The 27,040-nt window shown below is 40.9% G+C and overlaps 1 protein-coding gene across 2 annotated transcripts in view; it reads right to left on the bottom strand.

Annotated features, from left to right (window-relative positions):
* Nucleotides 1-11,301: 11,301 nt before the first annotated feature.
* LOC117460291 (mannosyl-oligosaccharide 1,2-alpha-mannosidase IA) overlaps nucleotides 11,302-27,040 on the bottom strand; it is a 232,575-nt gene continuing 216,836 nt past the window's right edge. For both annotated transcript variants that reach the window (XM_071205950.1, XM_071205951.1), the window contains exons 8-12: nucleotides 26,879-26,994; nucleotides 20,167-20,386; nucleotides 16,174-16,346; nucleotides 14,107-14,222; nucleotides 11,302-12,737 (exon numbers count right to left, since the gene is read on the bottom strand). In XM_071205950.1, coding sequence (XP_071062051.1) covers nucleotides 12,596-12,737; nucleotides 14,107-14,222; nucleotides 16,174-16,346; nucleotides 20,167-20,386; nucleotides 26,879-26,994 — 767 coding nt within the window. In that variant the 3' untranslated portion in view covers nucleotides 11,302-12,595. The remainder of the gene's footprint in view (nucleotides 12,738-14,106; nucleotides 14,223-16,173; nucleotides 16,347-20,166; nucleotides 20,387-26,878; nucleotides 26,995-27,040) is intronic.

Raw genomic sequence — 27,040 nt, 5'->3', positions numbered from 1 at the left:
GGAGATGTATTTGTCAAGCTATACACTGATTATCATGCATGCCCATAAAGATAGAGAAAATTGGAGTGAGTATCTACTTATCTGATCAATTTAGATGCCGTAATTATGTATCGCAATATTTTGACATGAATAATATATCAGATGATTCCATTGAAAGACTTTGCTCCCCACCCAGAAACATCACCTTCCGTAATCTACACTCCATTGACCATAACCATCTCTCCGAACTGCTATCGTCTAATCTCCCCTGGACGCAACCCTCAGCTCACCTGATGATCTGCTCAACCACCTCAACTCCACCCTACTCACCTCCCTCAACACTTTAGCCCCCCTCAAAAATAAAACTGTTACTTTCAAGACCTCCTCACCCTGGTTCACACCCGCACTGCGTAAAATGAAGCAGCGAGGCCGCCAACTTGAACGTCTTTCAAAGAAATCATCCCTCACAGTCCATTACATAAGCTACAAACTCCATCTCAATGCATACAAAGATGCTCTTATTGCCGCTAAATCTGCCTACCTCTCCAACATCTTCACTGACCCCTCCCGTAACCCCAGGACCCTCTTCTCCACAGTTAACAAGCTCTTCAAACCCCGTGCTGATAACCTCCCTACTTCTACTTCCGCTACTTGCAGCTCATTCCTCCAGTTTTTCGCAGACAAAATTAACGCCATTAACCACTCCTTCTCAGCTCCATCTGATATACAAGCATCTCCCCCAACCTCCACCGCTACCATTTCTCCCCCCTTCTCCCTTGACCTCCTGACTCCTCTCCCCAGCGCGGCCTCTCCCAGTTCAACCTGGTTACCCCACTTGAAATACTCCATCTGATCGGTTCCTCAAATCCCACAACCTGCTCCCTTGACCCTCTACCCACTCCTCTCCTGAAGTCCTGCCTCCCCGTCCTCTGCCCCTATCTTGCTAACCTTTTCAACTCCTCGCTGTCCCATGGAACCGTCCCCTCTGCCTTCAAAACTGCTGCGTTACTCCAATCCTCAAAAAACCTGGTCTTGATCCCTCCTCCCTCACTAATTACCGCCCCATCTCCAACCTACCATTCCTCTCAAAAACTCTTGAACGCATTGTAGCCAAACAAATTCACTGCCATCTCCAAACCAACCAGCTTTATGAACCCCTTCAGTCTGGATTTCGTCCTCACCACAGTACAGAAACTGCACTCGTCAAAGTCCTCAATGACCTCCTCACCTCTGCTGACACTGGTTCCCTCAATATTCTCATCCTCCTCGACCTGAGTGCAGCCTTCGATACCGTGAGCCACAACATCCTGCTCACCCGACTCAGGGACATTGGTATTGAAGGTATTGCACTCAGATGGCTCCAGTCCTACCTCACTGAACGATCCCACTTCATCTCCCTCCCCAACCACTCCTCTGCCACAGCTTCAGTCACCCAAGGCGTTCCTCAAGGATCAGTACTTGGCCCCCTCCTCTTCATCATTTACATCCTCCTCCTCGGTCAGATACTCCGCCACTTCAACCTGGACTTCCACTGCTATGCTGATGACACTCAGATCTACCTCAGCACCAAATCCCTCCATAACCCACCCCTTACCCACATTCCTGTCTGACGGCTATTAAAACTTGGATGCAACATAACCTCCTCAAACTGAACAGCAACAAACTAGAACTCCTCCTAATCGGCTCAAAATCCACCCTCAGCAAGGTCACTAACATAACACTCACCATCGATGGCACCATTGTTTCCCCCTCCAATCAGGCACGCAACCTTGGCGTAATCTTTGACCCCACCCTCTCCCTCGAACCTCACATCCGCCAAACAGTCAAAACCTCATTTTTCCACCTCCGCAATATTGCAAAAATCCTACCCTCTCTCACCCGCCCCGCAGCCGAACGACTAATCCATGCCTTCATTTCCTCCCGCCTTGACTACTGCAACTCACTTCTTTACGGCATCAGCACTACATCCCTCAACAGACTCCAACGGGTTCAAAATGCAGCTGCACGTCTCCTCACGCATACCAAATCATGGCATCACATCACCCCAGTCCTCAAAGACCTCCACTGGCTTCCTGTCTCCCATCGCATCAACTACAAATTCTGGTCCTCACCTACAAAGCACTCCACCATCTGGCCCCCCCTTATCTCACAAACCTTCTCACTCCTTATCAACCCCCACGGTCCCTCAGATCCACCGCAGCCGGACTCCTATCCATTCCCACATCCACACTCTGCAGCTTTGGGGACAGAGCCTTCTCAGTGGCAGCTCCTAGGCTCTGGAATTCCCTCCCCCAAGATCTCCGTGACTCTGAGTCCCTCACAGTCTTTCAGTCCCGCCTCAAAACACATCTTTTCAACTCTGTCTACCCATAAGCCCCCCCCCTCTCAATCAACTTCCTCTTGACTGCCTTTTAATTTTTTAATTTTACTATACTTACTTGTTTGCCTGTCCTTGTTTGTCTACCCTCCCTCATACTGTAAAGCGTCTTTGAGTTGTGAAAAGCGCTATATAAAGAAAATGCATTATCATTATTATTATTATTATTATTATGTGTCAAGTCCTGGCAATTCAGATGTCTGTACATTACTCATACAGTAAGCCCACATAGGGACAGTGTTTGTTTATGAGTGGATGACTTCAATGTCTCCTTTAGGGGTACATTTACATACATTCACCCTCCGTCATATCAAACCGAGCGGATAGTTTTGGTTTTTATTGTCCGAGGTTTTGAGAGTTTGGCTGCTGAGGCTCTTCGCTGTCACCACAGTACAATTGAGAATAATGGCATTTCATTCATGGGGCTCAAAGGATCAACAAATGAAATTTTTGAAAAAGCCAACTGTGCCTTTGTGCCGGTACAATGTGCCCTTCCAGAAAAACTGCCCTCAGAATCATCTAACCTCTCCGTGAGTAATAACAATTTTAACCATGAAAATAAAAACAACAGAAAAAAAAACAAAAGAGATATGAGTAAATTGGTCAACCAACAATAAACTGAATTTAATAAAGTATCTTAGTGAAAATATGAATTATGTTACCTACTGTACAATAAGTGCAGTAAGTGTTGTCACAGACGCCAGGCCGTGTTGGCGAATGAATATTTATGACAGTGGGAACCGTAACAATTAGCATTAGCTTTCATCAGGATTCTGGGTTAAACTACTCCACTCATGAGGCTGCTCAATGCCTTTGAACATTAAAACACTTAATTGAAAAGAAGGATGGGCCACTACAGAACAATCGCAGAGAAGAGACGGCAAAATCTACATGGGGGCTTTAAATAGAGCTATGTATCACTCAGAATCGAATGGCCTAGCCACACGGTGACAAAATCATCCGCTACAGTTCTCTATCTTATAGACGGTTCGGCCGCACGAGGCCGACAGGGAAACGCAGGGTGCTACGAGGGTATTGAAACACCAAGGATTTCTACAATTCAGAAGAAATAGAAAAAACAACTCTATATGAATTAAAAAGGTTTTCTGTGTGTGTGTGTGTGTGTGTGTGTGTGTGTGTGTGTGTGTGTGTGTGTGTGTGTGTGTGTGTGTGTGTGTGTGTGTGTGTGTGTGTGTGTGTGTGTGTGTGTGTGTGTGTGTGTGTGTGTGTGTGTGTGTGTGTGTGTGTGTGTAGATCTGCGGACGCAACGCTCTGGGGGAACAAACGGCGCCGTGATTACGCCCTATATGATAATTTCCTGATAACGAAAATACTGACGGTCAGGAGAGGGGGAGGAAAATAGAGGCTCTTTGTATTATTCTTATATTATCATATAGAGTCATTATTCATTTGTTTTAAAGCTCAATAAATAAGAAAGAAGACCTTTGACCGGCACTTTTCAATTTTTTCCGGAAGATTTAAACTTTAACGGACATGTTGACCGAAAACAAATTCTAGCGGAAACTCTGCCGCATGGTTCCCTTGTCCCTTGCAAGAGGCGGGGAGGTGGTTTTTTTTCGTCTGCTGGTGGACTACCGGAGAGGTTTACAGCAGGAGAACACGCTTGCATCGGGGAGGGAGAAAAAGAGCCAGAGCCCTGCCTCTCCCCACCTCTGCTACTAAATCCACCGCGGAGAATAAACAGAAAGACAACCATGGCAACCATTGGTGTATTTTGTGGCGGAAGTACAGCACCACTTACAGGCCCGGCATATGTACTACAGCGTCTCCAGGGGGTCAAGCGGCCTCGTGTGGAAGGACACGTTTCTGGTGCTTATTGCGTGTGGATGGAAGACTTTTTTGATATCGAATTTGGTTCGTTCATTTTCGTTTCCGTGTGGCTAGGGCCTAAGTGTTACTAGCAAATACTAATGCCATAGTCTTATTATAGTTATTTTAATTCCAGTAATACCAATACAAAAAAGAATTGACAGTCTTTAGAGTACTAACCCTCTTCAATTTACAGTGTGCTATAAATCATCAATGTTCCGCTTTGAAAGTTAAAATGAATGATTTTATTTTTACTTTTTGGGTCCATACTCTTCGGATCTGAAAAATGTATTCAAAAAAGTTAAAACTCTACCTTTAGAGAGAGAGAATTAAATACCAAACATTTTCCAAAATGTTAATCGTTGTATGTCCAATAACTTTCTGACGTGATCTTACTACCATCCACTACTTGTGTGAACATTTCGTGAATAGCACAGTTCATCTACAGCTGGTGTAAAACTATGGTGAAATGTCTCAAGGTGTGAAATTATAAGATCGATTGCCACCAAATTTAGTATAGATATTCATGGTTATCAAAGGATGAATCCTTGGTGATACTCTAGCACTTGTTGTATTGAGTGAAAATAAGTGGATCATCGCCATGTAATTTGGTGCTTACTAACCCTAACCACCTCTGTATTAATGTGAATAACTTTGATGATCCCCTGACTTACTATCTAGAGTCTAGACTATATCATCATACTTTGATTTACGATCAAATACCAGCTAAACCAATGGCATCACATACCCATCAGCCTCATCTTCTCTGTGTTTAATGCTAATAAGCTAATGTTAGCATGCTGACACACTCAACTAAGATGTGAACATGGTGTCAGCTGATCATCGGCATGTTAATATTGGTGTTATCACAAACTAACGTGTTGATGTTAGCACCACAAGTATAGCCTCAAAGATTACTGCTACTGTTTTCACTCAATTACTATAAAAAGTCGCCTTTAATACGGTGCCAGCATCTCTTTTATTCTTTTTTGTTGAAATCTCCACTGTGACCTTCAAGCAAATTACCCTCAAGCATGTAGCTACCAAATACAACAAACCCACATTATTATGTTTTCATGGATACGTGCACGCTGTCTACCTGTCGATTCTCAGCCCTCCTACTTCTGACCCCCGAGCTGCCGGAATTATTTTTAGAAATATTAGCAGCTGATTATGCAGTTGTGTCTCCTTCCGGGCGCTAACAAGGTGTTGGGCAGCAGATGAGGCCGCACACACACACACACACACACACACACACGCACGCACGCACGCACGCACGCACGCATCTGTTCAGTGCTCATTTGGGTAAAAGTATTTAGAGAAACACAAACTTATATACTTGACACATCATTGTTTAATTCAGTGGTGAACATTACATTTCCTACATTTTAAGAGCCATCTCTTGAATGATAAGCTTTTAGCATTAATATTAGTCATCTAATTAGAATTAGAATTGTGAATATTAAATGACCAAATGGCTAATATTTTTCCTAAATCAGAATCTACTCAATGATCACATTACATATTTAATAATCATAAAGTTGGATAAGGGAAGGGGACAAAGCAGCATGAATTTCAGTATTTCCTTTAATCAGCAATCTTTGTGCCAATCAATGTTATTAAACACTACTTTCCCAAACAATGTGTCAACAATAGAGCAGAGTATTAATGTAATTTACTTTCCAGCGATAACGTTTCTAAAGTCAAAACTGACTGAAAGTATGCCGTGCTGAATACAGCATCTCTCCTCTTACAGATGCATCATCTGTGCTGCTTTTCAGGGTTAACCCCCCAAAACAGTTTGTCTGCATCTAAGAGAGCTATTTTAGTTTGTTCAAAGCAACCCTCCGGCTGTAGTTTCCCAGAAAACATAAACAATTGATTTCATGAATGAGTCCCAGCTAAATGAAAAGAAATCCATTTTCAGTTCGTTGTTCAGAACACATTCTTTCATATCTCTCTGTCCTTGGCCTGCTGTAGTGAGGGAGTTCAGTGTGAAGCTGCTGCTGAGGGCTCAAGGAGGAACTCAACATGACGGGGTGGGAACACCTTTTATCTTTCCTCACGCATCATTTTACAGTTTGGGTGTCGATATATCGTTTTGACATAATTCCTATCGTCTTTTAACTCAGTTTAAATGGCCTTTTATGCCTTGTCTGTATTTCTGTTCCTGAAAGATCATGGAAGATGTGAAATAAGTTGTTATCATGGTGGTTTATTGTATCATCTGGTGTTAGTGTAACATATTTAATAGGTAGTCAATCCACACCAATTAATAAAGATACTGATAATCGTATAATCACTCACAAAATACTAGATAGACTACATTCAAGTACATAGAATGAAATAATGACCTGCAATTCTTTAAATTGTGCCAAAACGTACATTTTAAGACAAAACATCTTATATGTTTTTACATTTTAAATTAAGGATCTCTGCATTTACCCTCTAGCAAATGAGAAGTATTGTCAGATATAGCTAGTTCTCCGAGCCAGTTTTTAGTAACTTCCTGAAGTTACAGGCCTGACCAAGAAACACTACTAGAAACACAACATGAGATCAAGCACTTAAATCAACAAGATACACATTATAATAAGGTAACTTTAGAGCCTCTGGAGGGCCACATTGTGTTGATTTGGGCAGAGCCAGATAGCTGTTTTCCCCTGTGTCCTTAAAATAGATGCTGGTGGTAGTTTAATGCAGTATTTACCTCTTTGGTAAATCAGTCTTCAAATCTAATTATTGTGATTCCTAAAAGTTCAAACTCAAGCTTTAGTAACTGTTTGTAGTTACATAAGTAAGGAACACATTTATATGCCTTCCTGGTAAAACTGACCATTAACACTGGATTTTTGTATACGAGATATTTGATTGGGCACAATTAAACTCAGGTAATTCACCATCTGTTAAGCAGAGCAACATCATTCCATATTGTCTTCCTTTCCTTCCATTTTACTAGCAACACTGAGACAATGCTCAACAAACCATGCAATTGTGCTGACAAGACCCGAGAGGGTGGAAAAAAACAAGGGGGAACAGGAATGTAAATGTGAGTCTTAATTTGAAGGGCCTTTTTCCAATAAATGAGACGTTCAGTACCTGACATTATAACACAATTACTGCAGGCATGAGATGTCAAACTCTTTTAACTATTTCTTATAGTTGTTTACCATCTAAAATCTCTTCCTTGCCAGATAATGTCACACCAGGTGGATTATCTGGGTTGTTTTTGTTTTAAGAGCTGGGTGAGATGACATTGTTGTCATCTGAGGGATTTTGAAGCAAACTGTTTGATTTCCTCCAAAGGTGGCAGGAGGTGGGTTTAGGATGAGGATGAGGAGACGTTAGCTGTCACTTTATTGTTTTTGTCACAGGGGAAGACAAAGAAAAGCTTGCTTGTATCTTTATACTCTGCTATTTGTGCTCTGCTACTTTCCTTTCATGATGTCAGATATGTGAAATATATCTTCTTCTTATTATTATTGTTGTTTTTGTTGTTCTTCATCTTTTTTACATTTTTTCATCCAAAGCGTCCTACATACATTCAGTACTGTGGACAATCCCCATAGGAGCAATTTGAGGTGAAGTGTCTTGTCCAGGGACACAACGACATGCTGACTGCAGTGGGACTCGAACTTGCTACCCTCTGATTCATAGTCCAGCACACTACAGTACCCACTAAGCCACAGCCTCTTGTGTTATTCTTCTCCTTCTCCTCCTCCTACTCCAAAAGGAAAGTTATCTCCTGTGTTTGCCCGAGCGCACAGCAGTAGCGTAGGCAGAAATGTACTTTAGGGTGGGCCTGTAAAAAATAGGGTGGGCCAGATTTTTCTTCTGCGCATCTGAAGCTAACAACGATCCCCGCCGGTACCGGTGGCAGATTACTTTTGGAATACTTTCTTTTTCCATAACAGATGGGTATGTTTTAGTGAACAGGAGACACGTATTTTACTGTTTTAATGGCTTATCAAGAGCACAAACGCAACATCTTGGTGTCATTCTGGACAGCTCTCTCATCTGCACCACATATAAAACGATTTCATCGTCATCAGAAAATGATCATATAGATCGCTGCTAGATGAGGGCAGTGGGGGCTCTTCTTGGAGTCTGGCTTTTTTTTTCAAAACCAAAGTTCATTAGTGAACTTTGAGCCATCATTTATTTTGCAGGCAGCTCTCTGCCTCTCTCACGTTATTATGGCGCGCGCCGGAACCAACAATCAGTTTTACCGTAAATGAGTTCGGTTCAGAGGACAAAGCATACAACATTAATTAAACTCGATATTTGTTCACTTGAATTTCACTTTGAATTCTTGGATATTCTCAATGGGTGAATACTTTTTTATAATAATAATAAAATAATTAAAAAAAAATCAAAATTAAAAAATATTTTTTTTTTTAAATCACACCGAAGCTTTCTAAGGGGGGTGCAATGAGTAAACTATGGTGGCTACGCCACTGGCGCACAGTACCACAAATAATAAATAGAAAAACTATAAAATATCGTAACATGTTGAGTCTTTAGTGCCTTTGAATTAATGTAACAATGCAAATGAATTGAATTGGTGTAACAGTTGAAGTTTATACTGTAAGTTAAAATATAAGCATTAAAGGTTGTTGGGGGTTTATGTATCCGTTGAATGATGTGTTAGATGTGTTTGCACTTAGGTTTCATATTTGAGAAGAAAAGCATCTGAAAAGTAAACAGTAAAACTAAAGGCAATGGAAATGTCTAGTACAGTTGAACTGTAATTTGGATGAGAAAGTGAGTAAACTACTGTATTGGTTAAAGAGTTCTCGATAAATTCAGTTGAGATACACATTCGCGTTCACACCAAGTACTTTGCCGTACTTAGTTCATCAGAACTCTTTAGTTCTGATGAACTAACGAGCAGATCGCGTTCACACCGGAATAAATCCCAGGGGGAGGATTAGGCAAATGAAGCCGCTGACGTCACTTCTTCTTCTGCTTTGGGTTTACTGGCAGGCCGCAAACAACTTCACGGCGTATACTGACACCCGAAGTCCCCGCAGTTGGGGACTGGCTTCAGTAGAAGCGAAGCCTTCCGAGTAAATCGCCTGAAACGCCGACACCTCCTCATCACTCCACCGCTCCCATGTTTCTTTTGTGTTGCCATAAGTTAGTCTCTTTCCGTTTGTGTGCTGGGCTAATGCTAATAATGCTAATGCAAGCAAATAAAATGGCGGCTTCACAACACTTTTTGGGAGTTTTACGGGGCGTGGTTTGCAATCCGCCCAGCCAATCAGAAATGGGAACCTTTTTCTCCGATGAAAGTACCTGCTCTCTAGCAGGAACTGAAAAGGTTCTCATGAACTAAGTTCTAGTTCCGGATTTTTTTGATGTGAACGCAAATTTTCAGAACTATATCGGAACTATACTCCGGCCTATTGATGTGGAAGTTTCAGCAATAGTTGACATTTAAAAAAAGGGATGGTTTGTATGTTTTGAAGTTTGAGGAACTTATCCACAGTCAGTGTATAACATTTAGTAGATGGAGTTCGGTACACCCCACTTTGGAGAAACAATGGAGTTACAAGCATAGTAATGTAGTGCTGTGGATGAAGCAGCAAAACGTAGTTTAGCCTCCTAACAGAAAGGCTAACCTCAATAAAATGTATATCAGTTCAGCTGTAAACTATGTTTATAATAATTTCATGTTTATTGCTTACGTGGGCTTTAGCTAATCTAAACTAAGGCCAGAATACTGCTTTGAACCGGTATTCCTCCATCTTGTGACCCTCTCTTGTATATAACCATGTGAAGGACACTGTTCAGGAACTAGTTGTCCCACGCCGCCCTGTGTGTGATGACTACTTCCAGTCTTGCAAGGATAATAAATACATGTATCCTGATATTGAAGACCAAGCCGGTGACGAGTGATAAAAGAAGAACTATTTGAACAGGATCTCCATGTCATACTGCTTTTCCCTGTGAAGCTGCTGCCCTGGTCGGAGGACGACTGCAGAGATAGTGACGGTTCCGCCACACATCAGCAAAGGTCTTGCAAAGTCAGACCAAAGCCTGTCACGATGTTTCTGACGCCCTGCTTGGCTTGTCTGGGACTGAGAGCGGCAAAAGAAAACGCGAGGGGAGCGGATTATGTGAAGTGTTTGTCCTTCACTCTCCCTGTCAGGTACTTTCAAGAGGACAGTGATCCTACAGCATTTGTCTTCAGACGAGCTCATGTGTTGTGCCCTCTACTCTTGCCCTTCCTCTCATTGTAACACCGGAGGATAGTCTGCACATTAGTGCTGCAGGCCTCAGCTGGAAAAATATCTAGTATTTAAACATACACACGTTTGCAATGGTCCTTTGTTAAGGGTGAAGGTACTAGATCCATGACATTTAAGTACCATTTTTTTTTAAATCCTGTCAATAATGTGTGCTTATTCTATTGAAAGCAAATGAAAAATCACTTCAAGCTATCGTACCAAAATGAGGGATTCAGATGACAGCAGGGATTTGAGTCATTTGGGGGCAAAGGTATTACATCTTGCTTTGTTGACCTGACACCCGGAGAGAGGTGCAATGGCTGAAGCCCATTAGTCATTTCCACAACCTTCAGACGTCCCCCTTCAATTAAATCTGTAATGATCTTCCTGGAAGCAAAACTGAAACAAACGTAAGCAGCAAAGGATGTCCCTTCTGTTAGTCACTGCAGAATGTTTCCTTGAAAGATACTCTATAAAAAAATAAAATAGAAAGAAGGACTTGTTTCTTTTTAAGGAGGACGTCTCAATCTTATTTTCAGGTTCATATTTGTATTCTGTGATGTTCAAAAAGGTCTTTATTTTTCTCATACTGCCTCTTTTCACCCTCAGTCTGAAACCAGAGATCAGTCTGCTCTGATTGGTTAGCTGGCCGGTTCTGTTGTGATTGGTTAGAGATGTCCCGCCTATCATGGATAATATGATGAAGCGCAAGAAACTCCCTCTGGTGTGAACTTTAAGATTTTAGCCTTTGCAGACCATTTACAGGCACCTATATAACACACTGTAGGAAAGGTAAACTCCCAAAAAGCACAATAGGGCCCCTTTAAACTTTGTATATGAATAATTAATTAAGGCTAATTGAAAAAAAAACACAAACAGTGATTGTTTTAAATGTACAAAGTTGCACAGGTCTTTTTATCAGTACTTGAAAATATTCAACAATGAAAGTCAAATCAAACAGTAAGAATAAGTAATAACAATAATTAATATCAGCAATAACTAGACTTAAAGTAAGTTTCCTTTTTTTTTTTTTACTGAAACACCTGAGGGAAGCAAATCAAAAGAGAACCCAGAAAAATAACCACTGAAGTTAAGAAAGACAAACAAAAACCACATTAAATCAAGAACAGCTCATACTAGGGTCACTCACTTCATCTGTATGCACAGCACATTCGCTCCACACTGTGGGGGGGGGGCATCAGTGATGAAAGAACAGTGATGGAAACCAGCTGTATGGATTCACATGTAAAGGCAGGGTGAAGCAGAACAAACTACAACAGAAACAGGAAAACACATTTGGATCCGGACAGGGAACGTGTTTTTCTTCCATGATTTTGTGTATTACAGCGACAGAACTGACAGTACTCCATTTGTTACTTTGATTTGAAAGGCTGAGAGGACTGAGAAAGCATTGTCCTGTTCACAGAATAACCCAAGCACACAGTGGAAACTCAACCCGATATCATTTAAAAAAACAATGGTCACTGGATGCATAAGACACGGCCCCTATCCTGACACCCCCGAACTGTTAAGAAATTCATTTAAGCTTGTTTCAGTCAGAAACATGACATCAACATTAGTTTGGAAGTGGATCTGAGAATCACATTTCATGTTTGTCTGTACATTAATCAATATTACAATTCAATCCTCGTTAATTTAACTTCCTGTCGACTCTCACGAAAAACACATTACTGGAAAAAGAGGGAAATAGAAATGCAAAGAAACCTTTGGTCAAAGAGTGTACTCGCAAAGGAACAAATGCTACGACGAGAAAAAAACAGGAAATTATTCATCACTAAAAATTAAGAAAAAACAAACTTAAAGAGCAAAACTCAAGTGGTTTTCTATACGTTTCTCTCTCTTTCTGACAATATGGCCCGTAGTTCAACCCTCCTCCCATTACATTTGCAAGTTATACTGGTTTCCTCACAGAGGAAAGAAGGAAAGAAAAGGTGCTCTTTTCATGAAAGTCATGTTTGTCTTGATTGTCCACAAAAAAGAAGGGCCAGCAGGAAGTAACCCCGGCGAAAGGATATACAATCACAGCGTAAAACGACGACATCCTTCACGGGAAAGGAATTGAGAGTCCCGCTCCTGAAAAGACTGAACCGGCATTGAAACCTGTGTGTGTGCACATGAACTGTGCAAATGTCTCTGTGGTGGTTGGAGTTCAGTCCTATTCGGAGACCGTCTTGTCCTGTGGGGCCGGGTCCTCCAGGCAGCTCCTGCGGATGATGGGCAGCGGGTGGGCTTCTGTGTTGAAGACCCAGTCCTCCAGAGAGAGGAGGTCGTCATCAGAGAACAGCAGGTACAGATACCTGAGTACAGGAAAAACATCATTTACATATAAACAACATGGTTCACTGAGAACTACACCTGCACACACTAGTCTGTGTTGGATATGGATGATGCCCCTCGTTTCTGTTATGTGCTATATGTGACATGTATGTAGTAATGTGTGTTGTTTGCATTGTATTGTTCTCTTTTATCCTTTCGCCTGTATCTACTTATCTTTCATCCTTTTTCTATAACTAATGCTGTTGATTTGAAGTGTGCCTATTATCATCTGGCCGGGGACACCAGCTGGAAATTAGCAATGTTTGCTAAAGCTGCCCCATAATCCCACATGTACGGTTTGTGACAGTTGATCCACGACACTATAAAGAATAAACTAATTGTATTGCCATGTAATAATACTTGTATATTCTGCTCTTGCTCTTTTCTTGCATTTCATGTATTTGTATTTTCTATGTTTGTAAATGTTTTATGTGAGGGACTGCGGATGGAAAGTAGCTCAAAGCTAAATCCGGCATATTTACGCTCGGCACATTTATTGTTTTAAGTTTTCATTAATGTGCAATGTACCTACCAAATAAACGATTAAATAAATACATAAACTAAACATCTCGGCTCCTTGAGTACAATTCTTCAGATTTCCAAAGGAGTGCCAATTCTTCCTTTTAGAGTAAGTCAGTCATATCGTAGCTTAACCCTATCACAATCAGAAATCCTTTCTTTGTCCCACAGAGAGGAAATGTACAGTGTTAAAGGGGACAGCGCAGACGAGACAACATAATAAAAAAGAGGAAACAAATGACGCTGCTGGATAGCTTGTCAAATTACTTCTGGGGATCTTATTTTATCTTAATACATCATCATTTATTTGCTTTATTTGGTATTATTTATCTCATTCCACAAAGTAATCAACTACACATAGAGACACAGTGTAAACACAAAATAAAAACCCCTGTCCCCAGCTGGTGATAGCTTTGCCAGCTCAATCTAGTCTCGCTTAATTATTCACGAGCAATTCAAGATGAGTCGCTCTAAAGTGGGAGCATTAGGGATGGTGAGGCAGTCTGCTGTTTAAAGTTTTCTGGAGACTGCTGACCAGAATATGCACCCACAAAAAGCTGTTTATCGTCTACTGGCTGACGTAGCACCCTGAATATTTGTGTGTTGCTAAGTGACCCTACAGTCGGCCCTGATTTATTTTCATTCACAAGGGAAATGGAGAAGATCTCATTCAAAGTGTGATTGGAATCAGTGCACTGATGTCTGACTCGCAGAATGGATGACGCTCCAGCTTTGGATCCTATTATTACTTTCTATATCTTTGATGGTTATACATGCAGATTGTAAAGTGCCATCTGCCACACGGCGATGTGCTGAGGAAACAGGACTTACTTGAGTGTTTCTGAGAGGAAGAAGCTCTGCTGCATGTTGTCGTGGCTCGCTGTCAGGGTGTAAACGTCACGGATCCCCGAGAAGCCGGACTCCACCCTGCAGTGCTGCTCCAGCGCCTGAGAGGTGAGAGGTCAGGGTTTATGAGGACACATTACGCTCATTTTCAGGTTCATATTTGTTTATATGGTGCCTCTACTGTGACATGATATGAAACCCCCAAAAAGCATAATAAGGCTTGTTTAAATGTGAAAATGCATTAGGTCTGCACATTCAATTGAGTTTATTGTAATCGCAAAATGGTGCAATATTCAAATCGCAGGCACAATATGTGTTAAAGTGCAGATGTGCAGAGACATTCAAGGTTGCACATTTTATTCTATAGACTTAATACAACATATGTGTTTGACGCAAATTATCTTTAAAACCAAATCATTAACATATTTTATATAATTTGAATATGTAAACCATATGGAAATTGTATTATGGATCAAAATAATCGCTAAATTAGGTATTTCTTCCAAATGTTGCATCTACACATTTTTTATTTTTTCCTCTCAAGTTATGGCTGAATAGAATCAACACTACCTCATTCATTTATTCACCCACTTAATCAGTTTTCACCTTTATCTCCACTGTACTGTGAGGAAAACATATTCAGTCTGATATATTTTGACAAATAAAAACTCAAATCCTCTACTCGTAAAATAACGTGTGTCTATGTGCACTAAGGAAAAGTAAATGATGGTGAAACATGTCAAAGCCTGAGCGAAGCTAAATCTGACAAGAGCTAATGGAGAGTGGCTGAGCTAGCCAAGCGGATTAGCCCATTACTACCTGCTACAAAGGTCTGGCTTATATGTGCTAATTAACAAAGACCCCGACGTGTTAATGCTTGATGTTCACGAACAGACGCATTGTGCACCGCTCGCAACCTTTGTGCCCGATAATTAAAGGACTGTCAGTGTCTTTAGCGTGATCCCTCCACTTCTCTGCACACTCAATTAACGTGGAATCTTTCATGGCAGCCCTCTGCAGTTTACTGAAGCTAATGTCCTGTCGATTGCTACATTAATAATAGTGCTCAACCTTCACCTACTGCCGCCGCCTGATCCTCACGCTAATGTATAGTGCCACGCAATATCAGGGGGGCTGGCGGGGGGTAATTGAGGGTGTTAAAGGGGCTTGACATGAAAGGTGGGTACATTTTATAAAATCTGACTCCAAGCTACTACTTGGTTTAGGTTGTTACATTATAATGTACTGCATCTCCCACTTAATCAGAACACGCAATTATTATTTGAACCTTACCAGACTGAATATAAGACGATATTTATTTACGGATATTACATTTACACAAGTATTAGATTCAAGGACTAGAAATCCACACAGCAGGTTTTATCATGCAATGGAGGAAGTAACTGCCTCTACATTACTTTAAATGAAGAGTGTTGGATTAAGGTTTGATAGGCTGGCACGCTTCTTAAAGTTTGTTCATAGTGTATCTTTTATTTCAGTTTATTTGGGCCAGTTTCTGTTCACATTGACTTATTGAAATGTATGTAACTGTCATGTAGATTGGACGGTTCCAGCAAGTTGTCGTCTCACAAAATGCAAACCTATCTAGACTAAAACTGTCCCTGAATAGTAAGTATTGATCAAAAGACAGATACGGGACCCCAAAAAAAAGTAATTGTTTATAATAAAATGGGAGGATAATAACAATGCAATCACTACATTACGGCTAACATTTACAGTTACAAAAGCTTTGATTTAAAATGTTCCGAAAGGTACTGTCACACCGTCATTTGGTTGGTTATGATGGGGCCATTACTGTGCAAGACAGGATAAACAAGACTAAGCATTAGCGTAATCAAGGAAACTAAATGTGGTGTTTACATCATGCTCCACTGAAAGACTGAACAACATTAAAAAGGTTTACCGAGGTTCTGACGATCATATCCTCTGACTCTAAGTATCTCAGCTTTGCCAACAGGGCTAGTTTCAATACATATTTCTCATCTCCCAAAAACAGCGTTATTTAACGTAACCTGTGTTGGGGTGTCTCACCTGAACAGCCTCCCACCCCCACTCTCTGTACTTGGGGTCATGGGTCAGCCTCCACATGTACATGTAGCTCTCGATGACCTCTGGGCGGAGGATGTAGTATCTGTCGTTCAGTCTGGTGGCCGTGGCTTCTCCTCCGCTGTCAAATCGGAACGCCTCCGGGCCCAGTTTGGTGGCTGATGGAGACAAAAGAGAAACAAAACATTTATATTTCTGCAGTCAGCACCTCTACCGGATCTGCAATCAATCCCATATCAAACAAATCTAAGCACACTGGAGTATTTCTGTCTTTCCTGCCTTTCAATGACCATCACCACAGTCCAGAGCCCTTTTTATAATTGTTAGTTTCCATGTTTCAGGCTAGACAATTAAGATGATCCCGTTTTCATTTGCATAAAAACATTTCCTGTGTCAAGCACATCCTAGGTATTATTGAAATCTTAAAATGCAGAATATCTAATATACATGTTTCAAATGTCTGCACAATGCTCTCTTTAAAATGCATGCCCCCTTCACTTGAAATTCAGATATACGGCACAATTCTTTTTACAGTAATTTGTCATATTCTTATTGATTTTCCTTGCCTGTATAGTATTTCTAAATGTACTCTTATTAAATAACTTAAATGATTTTGCTGTGTTAACTGTGTTTGTTTACATTAGGCAAGTTTAAAATGTAAGACATTAAGAAAAGGGCATTTAAAGTCAGTCATTAAAAAGCAAAGATAATCAATCAATCAACCAATCAATCAATCAATCAATCAATCAATCAATCAATCAATCAATCAATCATCAATGTTTATTTATATAGCCCAATATCACAAATGTTACATTTGTCTCAGTGGACTTCACAGTGTGTACAGAATATCAGTATGACAATACGACACCCGCTGTCCTTAGACCCTCACATCGTACAAGGAAAAACTTCCGGAGAAACCCCACAGTTTAAAGGCGATAAAATAAAACATTAAAAGAAAAAATACATGGATAAAAGTTACAGTGCAGTTGAAGATGTGAATAGTTCAATTAAAAGCAGCGACAAAAAGAACAATTAAGGAAATTCCTTGTATGTGTAAAACGTCTCGGCAGTAAATATGTGAGTAACTGTGTAATGTCATAGTGCTAGTAGAGGTCAAAAACTCAACTCCTTTTCTCTTGAAAAACCAACATCAAACTCACACTTCCCCCCCGTCCCTCCACAGCTCCTCTGTTCTCACATCCTTCTGATTCTTCACCTCTGGGTGCTTCCTGCCTCCTGACGGCCTGTTTCCCGCCGGTTTTGCACTAAATAATTATCTGTGCTGTTGATTGGAATGCTAACGCTAATTCAGCAGAGGATCATCTGTAACTCCGGCGCAGACAACACAATCGAGTTTTGCACAAGTTCTAAAGATGATTAGCACGCCTCTGTCAAACTCAATTTAGAAGTCTTGTCTCAGGATTCGTTACTCCTGCTTTGGGGCCTGAATAGAAAACACGTTCCCAACTATCTTCTTATCCACCGGTTTCCTTTTGCCTCAACACACTGCAGTAAATCCCTCCAGACAACAAAGTCTTATTGTTTCCTGTGAATTCCCTGCTGAGCATTAATGCGTTCAGATCATAAAGGTATTTCATTCCTATATTTAAACAGTGTGGGAAATCAGAAGTGACAGCCCTAAGTGATAAAGGTTTAACTCTATCAGCTCACATATCTCAATAGCAGAAAGCTAACCATTAAAAGTCTATAACCACTTTTTTCCCTCTTAAACCAATAACCTTTTCATCTTCCTTCTGCTTCCCATGAGATCTCCATTTTCCAGCATCAGTGTGCTGTGAAGCTGGCGGGGTTTCAGAGCAGCAGCAGCAGAAGGAGAGTCTTTATGGTGTCTGTGTTTAAGACACAGCCAGAGAGCAGCCATTTTACACACGTGCAATCGCAAATCTCACTCCTCTCTTTCTCTCTTTTCCTGCAGACGGATAACCCGAAAGCTGCTAAGCACCAATCGGTCCTTTTTAAATGAGCGCAGAGAAACCTGGTGGAGGAGAGAGCCAGAGAAGTCTCGTGGGTCTGCAGATCAAAAGCATTTCAAGCGTATCAAGGAACCTGTTATGCGGTGAGATCTCACCGACAAAGCCTTACAGCCCACCCAACAGAAAAGGGGGTAAAAAAGAAGCTTGAAATTAGCAGAGGAGATTATTGTCAGAGCTGAGATAGATGAGGGAGAAAAGAGATCAAATAATGGTCGTTCCAACGGAAAAAAAACGAGGCCATGCTTGTTGCTGGAAACTCTTCCTCGATTGCATTTTCCTTTTGGGTAAATCGTCTTTTCTCCCTCATTAAAAAGTACAACAATATATGTTTTAATTTTTTTATTACTGCCGATTTTTATTCCATATTTTATTCCATTTAATTTCTATGTAAATACTGTTATATTTTACTGTATTTTTATTTTTTTTTAACTTTTATGTATGCAGTACGACACCAAGTCAAATTCCTCGTACCTGGTAATAAACCTGTTTCTGATTATATATCGCAGCAACAGTAAATACCTGTATGTCTTGTCTACTCGTCCATACTTTATCTACATGTTCTCACCTTGTCTCTTTTTATTCTTCCTCAGAATGTGATTATCAGTGTGTAACACACTCAGAGACAGCTCCATGTTTGCTGCCTGCAGCTGTGAGATGTTGGAGAATAATCGAGGACTTTAATTCTCCGCTGCTCCTTATTACGGCCTGTCGTCTCTCTGTCGAGGTGAAGCCGCGGAGAACGATTCTCATTTTGAGTCAGTGCAAAATTAAAATGCCCGCGGCCTATTTCATTTAACATGTGGCGCGACAACACTTTTCCTTTCACTGTAAAGCCACCTAACCTCTCCTAACAAGACAGATATAGTGATGCAGTGATGAATCATAACCTTTTGAATTAGAATAGTCTGGATGTCTAAAACACGAAATGAGCTGGATCCAACGAGTAAGAACACCAAATAAATACGTTTTAATTTCAGATGATGGGAAGCATGGCTATAACTTAAAAATAAAACTGACATGTTTTCATGTACCTAAGAAATATTTGACTGCTCATTCAGATCCTCTTTAGTCAGAAGATGTTTTTTCCATAACGCTTCAGGCTAGAATATTTCCAAATGTTATTCAAAAACAAAATGATCTTTCTCCTTCTCACTCTGCCAGTCATTTCTGTTGATGCATGGAATGTTCTGCAGAGATATTCCAACCAGTAAGGCAGGAAATTAAATATTTTAACGAAGCTATGGTTTAGCTTCCACACATGCTGTTAGCTGACTGCCATGTTAATAAAGCGGTGGGGCTTGACGGCTCGTAACCGGTTTATATGTTTTGTGCTGGTGAGCTGTCTTCTAAGTTTGTCTAAGAAGAGACCAAACAGTGAGCATAACTGTGTTTCTAAAACACGTTATTAAGTTTGGTTGTGCACAAATAGGAGCTGGATTCAGGACTCTATCTCTAGTATAATTACAAATACATAAAAAGTAAAATAAGAACTGCGTTGTGTTGAGATGTGCTATAACACCCCTTGTTGTTAAATACCAACCAACTATGTGCAATATGTACTATATATATATAGTACAAATGCCGTTAATAACTGTGCAATATATACTTAGCTGCTAAATCCTAAGAACTGTTACAGGATGTGTATTTTGTAAATTATGTAACTTTTTTAATTTTTTTAATTTTTAATTATAATTTTTTTATCTTTAATATTTTTTTATGCATGCTTCCTAGGTAACATTAAGCTGTCTGGCTCTTTTCTGCTGTAACAATGTATATTTCCCCTCTAACTAATGAAGGTATTCTGATTCTGATAAACTTGCCTTGCAGGACAACAAACAGTGGGCCACTCTCTGCTCCTCGTGCAAAATACATTGGCGAGATGGAATGTGTAAGCGCCAAATTATATATATATTCAATCCAAAACTAAATGGGCAGGAGCAGTTCAGTCTTGCCCTCCCCCCCCCCCCCGTCCCCGTCCTCTCACCTGAGCGGGTGTAGCTCTCGTGGCAGGTGTGTGTGATCTCAGCAGCCAGGTCCAGGTAGTGCTGCCTCTTCTCCGGCTCTCCATCGTCCGCCCCAATGCCGATCATGCCCCCAGAGAAGCAGGCCAGGTGGCCCATCTTGTGGTCCAGGATCCCCCCCCTCCACTCTGCCATGTAGGTCAGACCGCCGGGGGACTTCTGCACCAGGTTAGCTTCAATCGCCTGCAGGAACACACGGTCAGGAGGGTTTAATAGATAGATGGATGGATAGATGGATAGAGAGATAGATAGCTAGATGGATAGATGGATGGATAGATAGAGAGACGGATAGAGAGATGGATAGATAGAGAGATAGATAGATAGATAGAGAGATGGATGGATGGATAGATAGATAGATGGATGCGATGGATGGATAGATAGATGGATGGATGGATGGATAGATAGATACTTTATTGATCCCAATTTGGGACATGTTTGCGTTGCAGCAGCATCAAAACATGCTATGTACATAAGAGAAATTAAGACACTAGAAATAAACAGTCAAAATATTTCTGAAATAGTAATAAAAAGTAAAAAATAAATATATACGTGGTTATTGAAAATATGTGGAAATACAACTTTCCAGTAAGAAATACAATGCAGGATATTATTGTGTAAGAAATCGATTATTCAATATTAAAATTAATATAAATGTACAGTGGGAGTTAAGTCCAATAATTTAGAGAAGCTAAAGAGAGAGTTCTCTTCCAGCCAGGTGAGTAAACAGACATGATCTGAGGTTACAGTACTGTATGTGGGCTTTACACTTTATGTGAAATAAATCTTTGTTTGCAATACTTGTACTGGCAAAACCGAAGCCACCTAGCCTTAACTGTGCTACATTAAGCCAGTTAATAAGCACACTACTTAATATTGACTCCAAAAGAATTGGAGGTTTTACTCCCAAACACCCAAGTGTTTTTAGAATAGAATGATATCAGTGTTTTCTATAAAAGCCTGTATATATGAACAATCCTCCTACACACACATGAGGGATGAGTCTAACATGTCTGCATTTAAATGTTAAATGATGTATGTGTTGTAAAATAGGAAGGCATATCTCTGAGGGATTTCATCTGATACCCTGTGAAGAAGACGTCCAGGACAGATCCTTTTATACACGATCAAAACACATGAGACGAAGCAAAGGGAAAAAAAGGGAGATGTCCGAGTCAAAGAAAGAAATCTCTATCTTTTATAAGAAATCTTAACGTCAGGTTTTGTTCCTTTCTGCCTCTTTACAGCTGTGTATACTTTAAATGCTTGATGCTTTTTAAGACACAGATAATATCTCATCATTCCCTCTTATTTACATTTCTCTCGCTTCATCTCGTGTTCATTCTGTCTGGCATGATGCTCATTATGCATTTGAATGCCGGTTTGTACGAGTGCTGTTAATTAAAAGTGTAAATCCTCTCTTGAATCTCAGGTCCAACCATTCATTATTTTGTAACAGCTCTTTCATGATGAGCTTACAAAGAAAAGAGGAGGAAATGAAGAAATCCTCACCCACATTTGGTTTGTGGAGTGGGATATTTGAATTTCAAATGACCCAGTGAATGTGACCTACCATCCCTTTAACCACTGCTGTGATACTGTACAGGAAAACCTGTCTTTCTAAACGAGGGTTAATTTAGATGAAACCTGCTAATGACAAAACGAACTAATGTGTATAATATGAAAGCTGATAAATACCATGTTTCTATACCAAGTTTTTCTTGAGGGCTGAGACTGATGAATCCCCCTCTAATGAGCTGTAATCATGGCATAGTATAATTGGAAATTGTTCCCTCATACAACAGTGTTTTAATTAGTCTACTTTTAGTTGAATGCCAAAGATAATGAGCCTTCACCTTAGATCTCTGTATGAACACACAGTATATGACTTAATCTGATAGAGTGGGGGTCCGTGGCCATTTAAATACCAAGTCACAGGGGAGAGAGGGCGTCTGTAATTAGTGCTTCTGCCTCTGGCTTGACCCTCGGATGAGAACTGAGGAAATATCAATGGCAATATGAAGTCATTGTCTCTGATACCGTAATTGTAGCCGGAGGGAATGTGCTTTACTCTGACATTATCTATATTAAGCTAAAAAACATGTGTATGTGTAAAGCCAGCTGTGAGTTTTTTTTCTTTCTGCAGGTCGTGGGTGGGAGTGCTCCTTTTGCTACAAAAAAGTCAGTGTCTGTCTAATCACATTAAGCAGTATCAGGAAGCCTTATGTCCGTTCCACTGAGAGCATCGCTGTCAGAACAATGCTCCTGCTGTGTATAATCACGCTATAGTGCTCGGAATAAAAGCATCCATTACAGCTCTACCTCCGCTTCTGATCCACTGAATGCATATAGGAGAGAGACATGTCAATAATCTATGGATAATAATAATAATTAATAATTCCTTATATTTATTATAGCGCTTTTCCAGATGCTCAAAGCGCTTCACAAATACACATTACACATACATGCAATGGTCATGTACTGTGGACAATACCCACAGGAGCAAGTTCAGGTGAAGTGTCTTGCCCAAGGACACAACGGCTTTACAGACGCAGCGGGTTTCACCCCTTGATCTGATGATCATTGCACAGCGCACTGCGCCACACCGTCCATCTTGAAGTGTCTTGCCCAAGGACACAACGGCCTGACGCAGTGGCGGCAGGAGCGGGTTTCGAACTGGAGTTCCCCAGCACTCCCCCTTGATCTGATGATCAGATGCACAGACCACTGCGCCACCCGTCCCGACAAAGGATAAAAGGATAGTGACGTATTTCGGGTATAGTTACATTACGTCCGCGGAGCCGTTACGTTTCGACTTCCTCACACACAGACACACTTGGCGGGACGTTGCGAGCAGTGGCGGCTGGTGGAAAATATTTTTGGTGGGGCTATTGATATAGTGAGTAAACTATTTTTTTTGGGGAGAAATGACCCCTTAAATTAGGACTTCTGGTGGTGTAATGGTGCGTTTCCAGTGCAGCGCGGAGCTCGCTTTAATGCTGCGTTCAGGCGAATATTCGCTTCACTCTAAACGCTCCTATCGCATCGCTCTAGTCGCTCGAGTTTCACCGCGGCTGCCAGCTGTGTTTACTCGCATCATTCAACCAAGACGCTCTGGCTCGGGAGCTACAACTACAACAAAATGAACATATTTTACCGTGATTAAATTGTAATACACGTTTCTAAATGATGCCGACGTAACAACATACTGATACCGGTTAGTAAAAACCATGAACTAATGCTTTGACAAGTCTGCAGACAGACGGCAGGCGAAAAACCTTTTAGAATGCTTGTTTTCTGAATGGAGATTGGGCCGACCAGGCTAAGCTAACGTTGTAGCTCACTCCATACTCATAACAACGGCCTACAGACATAAATAAACCAGCGACTGTATTCGCCATGACACAGACAGTGCCGAGCCGTGCAGGGCCCGTTTTTGGTTGCGTTTCCACTTGGCCTACTGTAGTACCGGTGTTATGCCGTAGGTTGAAGCCTTGCCGTGGATTGAAGCCTTGTTCGCGGGGACGCGCAAACGTGACGTCATCGCCTGTATTGCGCGTTCGTCTAGTTTAATAAGCTTTTCTCTCTCTTTTGAATGATATATTTCCCATCAGATTAAACAGCAAACGGCTGAATAAATAATGTGCATACAATTGCTAGGAGGCTCGTTTTAAGGACACTTTTCAGATAGTCACCATCTTCGTATTGGAACAAACTTCCGTTTTTGAGTGCAGTCCCACTCTGCTATGTTCCTCCTTCCTACAGAACAGACAATGACAGGATATTATGTCATTTGTCAGTATAGTCCTATTTCTTAAAACCTTCTCTGTTGTTTAAGTTAACCACGAATAGTAAGCAATTATATAACAGTAATGATATCACATATATGATCATGTCAGACACTGTGTTATTTTCAAGCAAGCCTAAAAGATAATGTGTTCAAACTGGCTTCACTCACTTTAATTGCTCCTTTGAATGTAATTTTCCTCTGTGGTTTCCTACTCAACACATGTTTGTATTGTAATGCCACTCATATTTTATTTTGTATTTGAAGGTGACATTGAATGCTTTGAAAGGTGCCCTAAAATAAAGTGTATTATTGATCTTATATCTGTGGTCACACTATTAATGTTCCTTATTTTAGATCTGCACTGTTCTCTATAACATGTTCAGCAGAGCAGGTATTTCTCCTGCCAGATATGGCACCCCCCCCTACAACTTTGTCCAGGACAGTCACAACTTCACCAAAATCACACTGGTGTTGCATGTTCCCCTCTAGTTTATGCTCACAAAAGCATTTCACTCTGGGCCCAGCAGGTACACAAATAAAGACAACTTCCATATCAGGCAGCACCAACACCTGATCTGCCGGATTTTGAAGCCCCTCTTTAGTTTTTCACCTGCAGGGCCCAGAGTAAAATGCTTTTGTGAGCACAAACTAGAGGGGGACAGCAAGCACCAGTGTGATTTTGGTGAAGTTGTGACTATCCTGGCCAAAGATATAGGGGGGGTTCCAAATCCGGCAGGAGAAATACCTGCTCTGAACATGTTATGTGAGAACAGTGCAGATCTTCCCTATTGACACCAGGATTAACCTAGTCTAAAATAAGGAACATTAATAGTGTGATAGAAAATGAAATGTAATGTAATAGAGGCACAGATATAAGATCAATAATACACTTTATTTTAGGGCACCTTTCAAAGCATTCAATGTCACTTTAAAATACAATTAAAAAAAATATGAGTGGCATTACAATACAAACATGTGTTGAGTAGGATATATAAAAATGATATTCAAAGGAGCAATTCAAGTGAGTGAAGCCAGTTTGAACACATTATCTTTTAGGCTTGATTGAAAATAAAAACAGTGTCTGACATGATCATGTGATATCATTACTGTTATATCATTGCTTACTATTCGTGGTTATCAGACACTTAAACAACAGAGAAGGTTTTAAGAAATAGGACTATACTGACAAATCACATATTATCCTGTCATTGTCTGTTCTGTAGGAAGGAGGAATATAACAGAGTGGGACTATACACTCAAAAACGTAAGTTTATTCCAATACGAAGATTGTGACAGATCTGAAAAACGTGTCCTTAAAACGAGCCTCCTCGCAATTGTATGCACATTATTTATTCAGCCGTTTGCTGTTTAATCTGATATATCATTCAAAAGAGAGAAAAAAGGTGAAAAAAGCTTAGAAAACGGCGAACGCTCAATACAGGCGATGACATCACCTTTGCGCGTCCCCGCGAGCAGGGCTTCAATCCACGGCAAGGCTTCAACCTACGGCATAACACCGGCTAGCGGGTCCTAATTCACCTTTTTTCGTGGTTCTAGGGCCAGGAACAACCAGGCTGAGTCGGGCTGAGCATGCTAAACTAGAGAGAGAATCGCTGGCAAGGGGGCTACAACTACAACAAGATGAACATATTTTACCGTGATTTAATTGTAATACACGTTTGTATGTGGGAAGAGGTGGGGCGGCACCCCTAGCGCCTCTATGGGCCGGCCGCCACTGGTCGCGAGGCTGACTGCTGCGAGGAGCGGGACACTGAGCTGGCTCACTGGTGTGGGGTCGGCGAGACAGCGAGACACCGCAGAACTCAGCCTGGGCAAACACACAAACTCACAGCCAGGCTGCAGGTGTGTGTGCACAGGCTGAGTTTCGCGGTGTATCGCTGTCTCGCAGACGGCCACTGGGCTCACAGGGAGGGGGGGCAGGAGCTCCAACAAGCCGTTTAGGACAGAGAGTGAATATACATACTATACAGAGATGCTGTGAGAAACCAATGTGAGTTTGGAACATTGTACAATATACATTTATTTTAGTAGACCTCAACAATGGAATTATGATCAGTAGAAATGGCCATGACATGGGACCTTTAAAAGTCAGCACATAAATGGTTGGAAATTGTTGTAAAACTGGCAACAAGTACATTTATTTTATCAGATTAATGTTAATATCACAGCAACTTCGTAATAAATATGCACAAAGAGGGATTCAATGTATGCCTTTTTTCACAGTTTACCCTCAATATGAGGTGAAAAACAACAAGATGACAGGCACTGGCTCTCTATTATTTCAATATTCATTTATGCGATTCTGTGGATGAATAAACATGCAGCAGAACACTTTACATAAAGCAGGTGAGCAAACAGGAATTAAAAAACAAGCTTAACGTCGTGTCACTCTCCGTTTAACAGATCTTAAAAAATAGGCGGCAGAAATGACTCTTTATTAATGTCAAATTATGAACTTGATGAGACATTTTATTACGGTATTCAATGCAACACTCATTGATTAAGTGTCCGGCTATGATCATTAATAAAGGCTTCAACTTGCAAAATACTTAATCATCTTTAAAACAGCAAGAATAAAGGGCAGAACACTCTTCTGCCTTCTTATTATTCATGTTTTGACTCAAAATATGAGCTGAATATCAAACGAGCATTGTGTCGCTTTCCATAAATAAGTCATATATTACATTAAAAAAGTTCAGCCTTTAACTCTCCTCTAAAACTTTAAGCGGTGTACCTCTCATTCCTCTTAGGTGTAAATCACTTTCCACTCTGTTTGATCGCAGGCATATTCAAATTACTGTAACTTTTATGGTTTCGGCTAAAGGAGCCATGCCTGGGCGTGAAATGGAAGATTAAAATGTCCGTACCTCCAGCGCGCCGTAGTACATCTTCTTTGCGTCGTCGTCCGACTTGTCTGACATCAGATATGATTTGATCAGATACTCGTAGAAACTGTCCCCGAGGCCCCCGATGGAGACGTGATCTGAGGAGAGGAAGAGGAGGGTCACAATCAGCTCAATCTGCAGGGC

Source organism: Pseudochaenichthys georgianus, chromosome 16 (assembly GCF_902827115.2).
Source record: "Pseudochaenichthys georgianus chromosome 16, fPseGeo1.2, whole genome shotgun sequence".
Lineage (NCBI taxonomy): Eukaryota > Metazoa > Chordata > Actinopteri > Perciformes > Channichthyidae > Pseudochaenichthys > Pseudochaenichthys georgianus.
The sequence above is the reverse complement of the archived record's forward strand: the minus strand, read 5'-3'. Positions and strand labels throughout refer to the sequence as shown.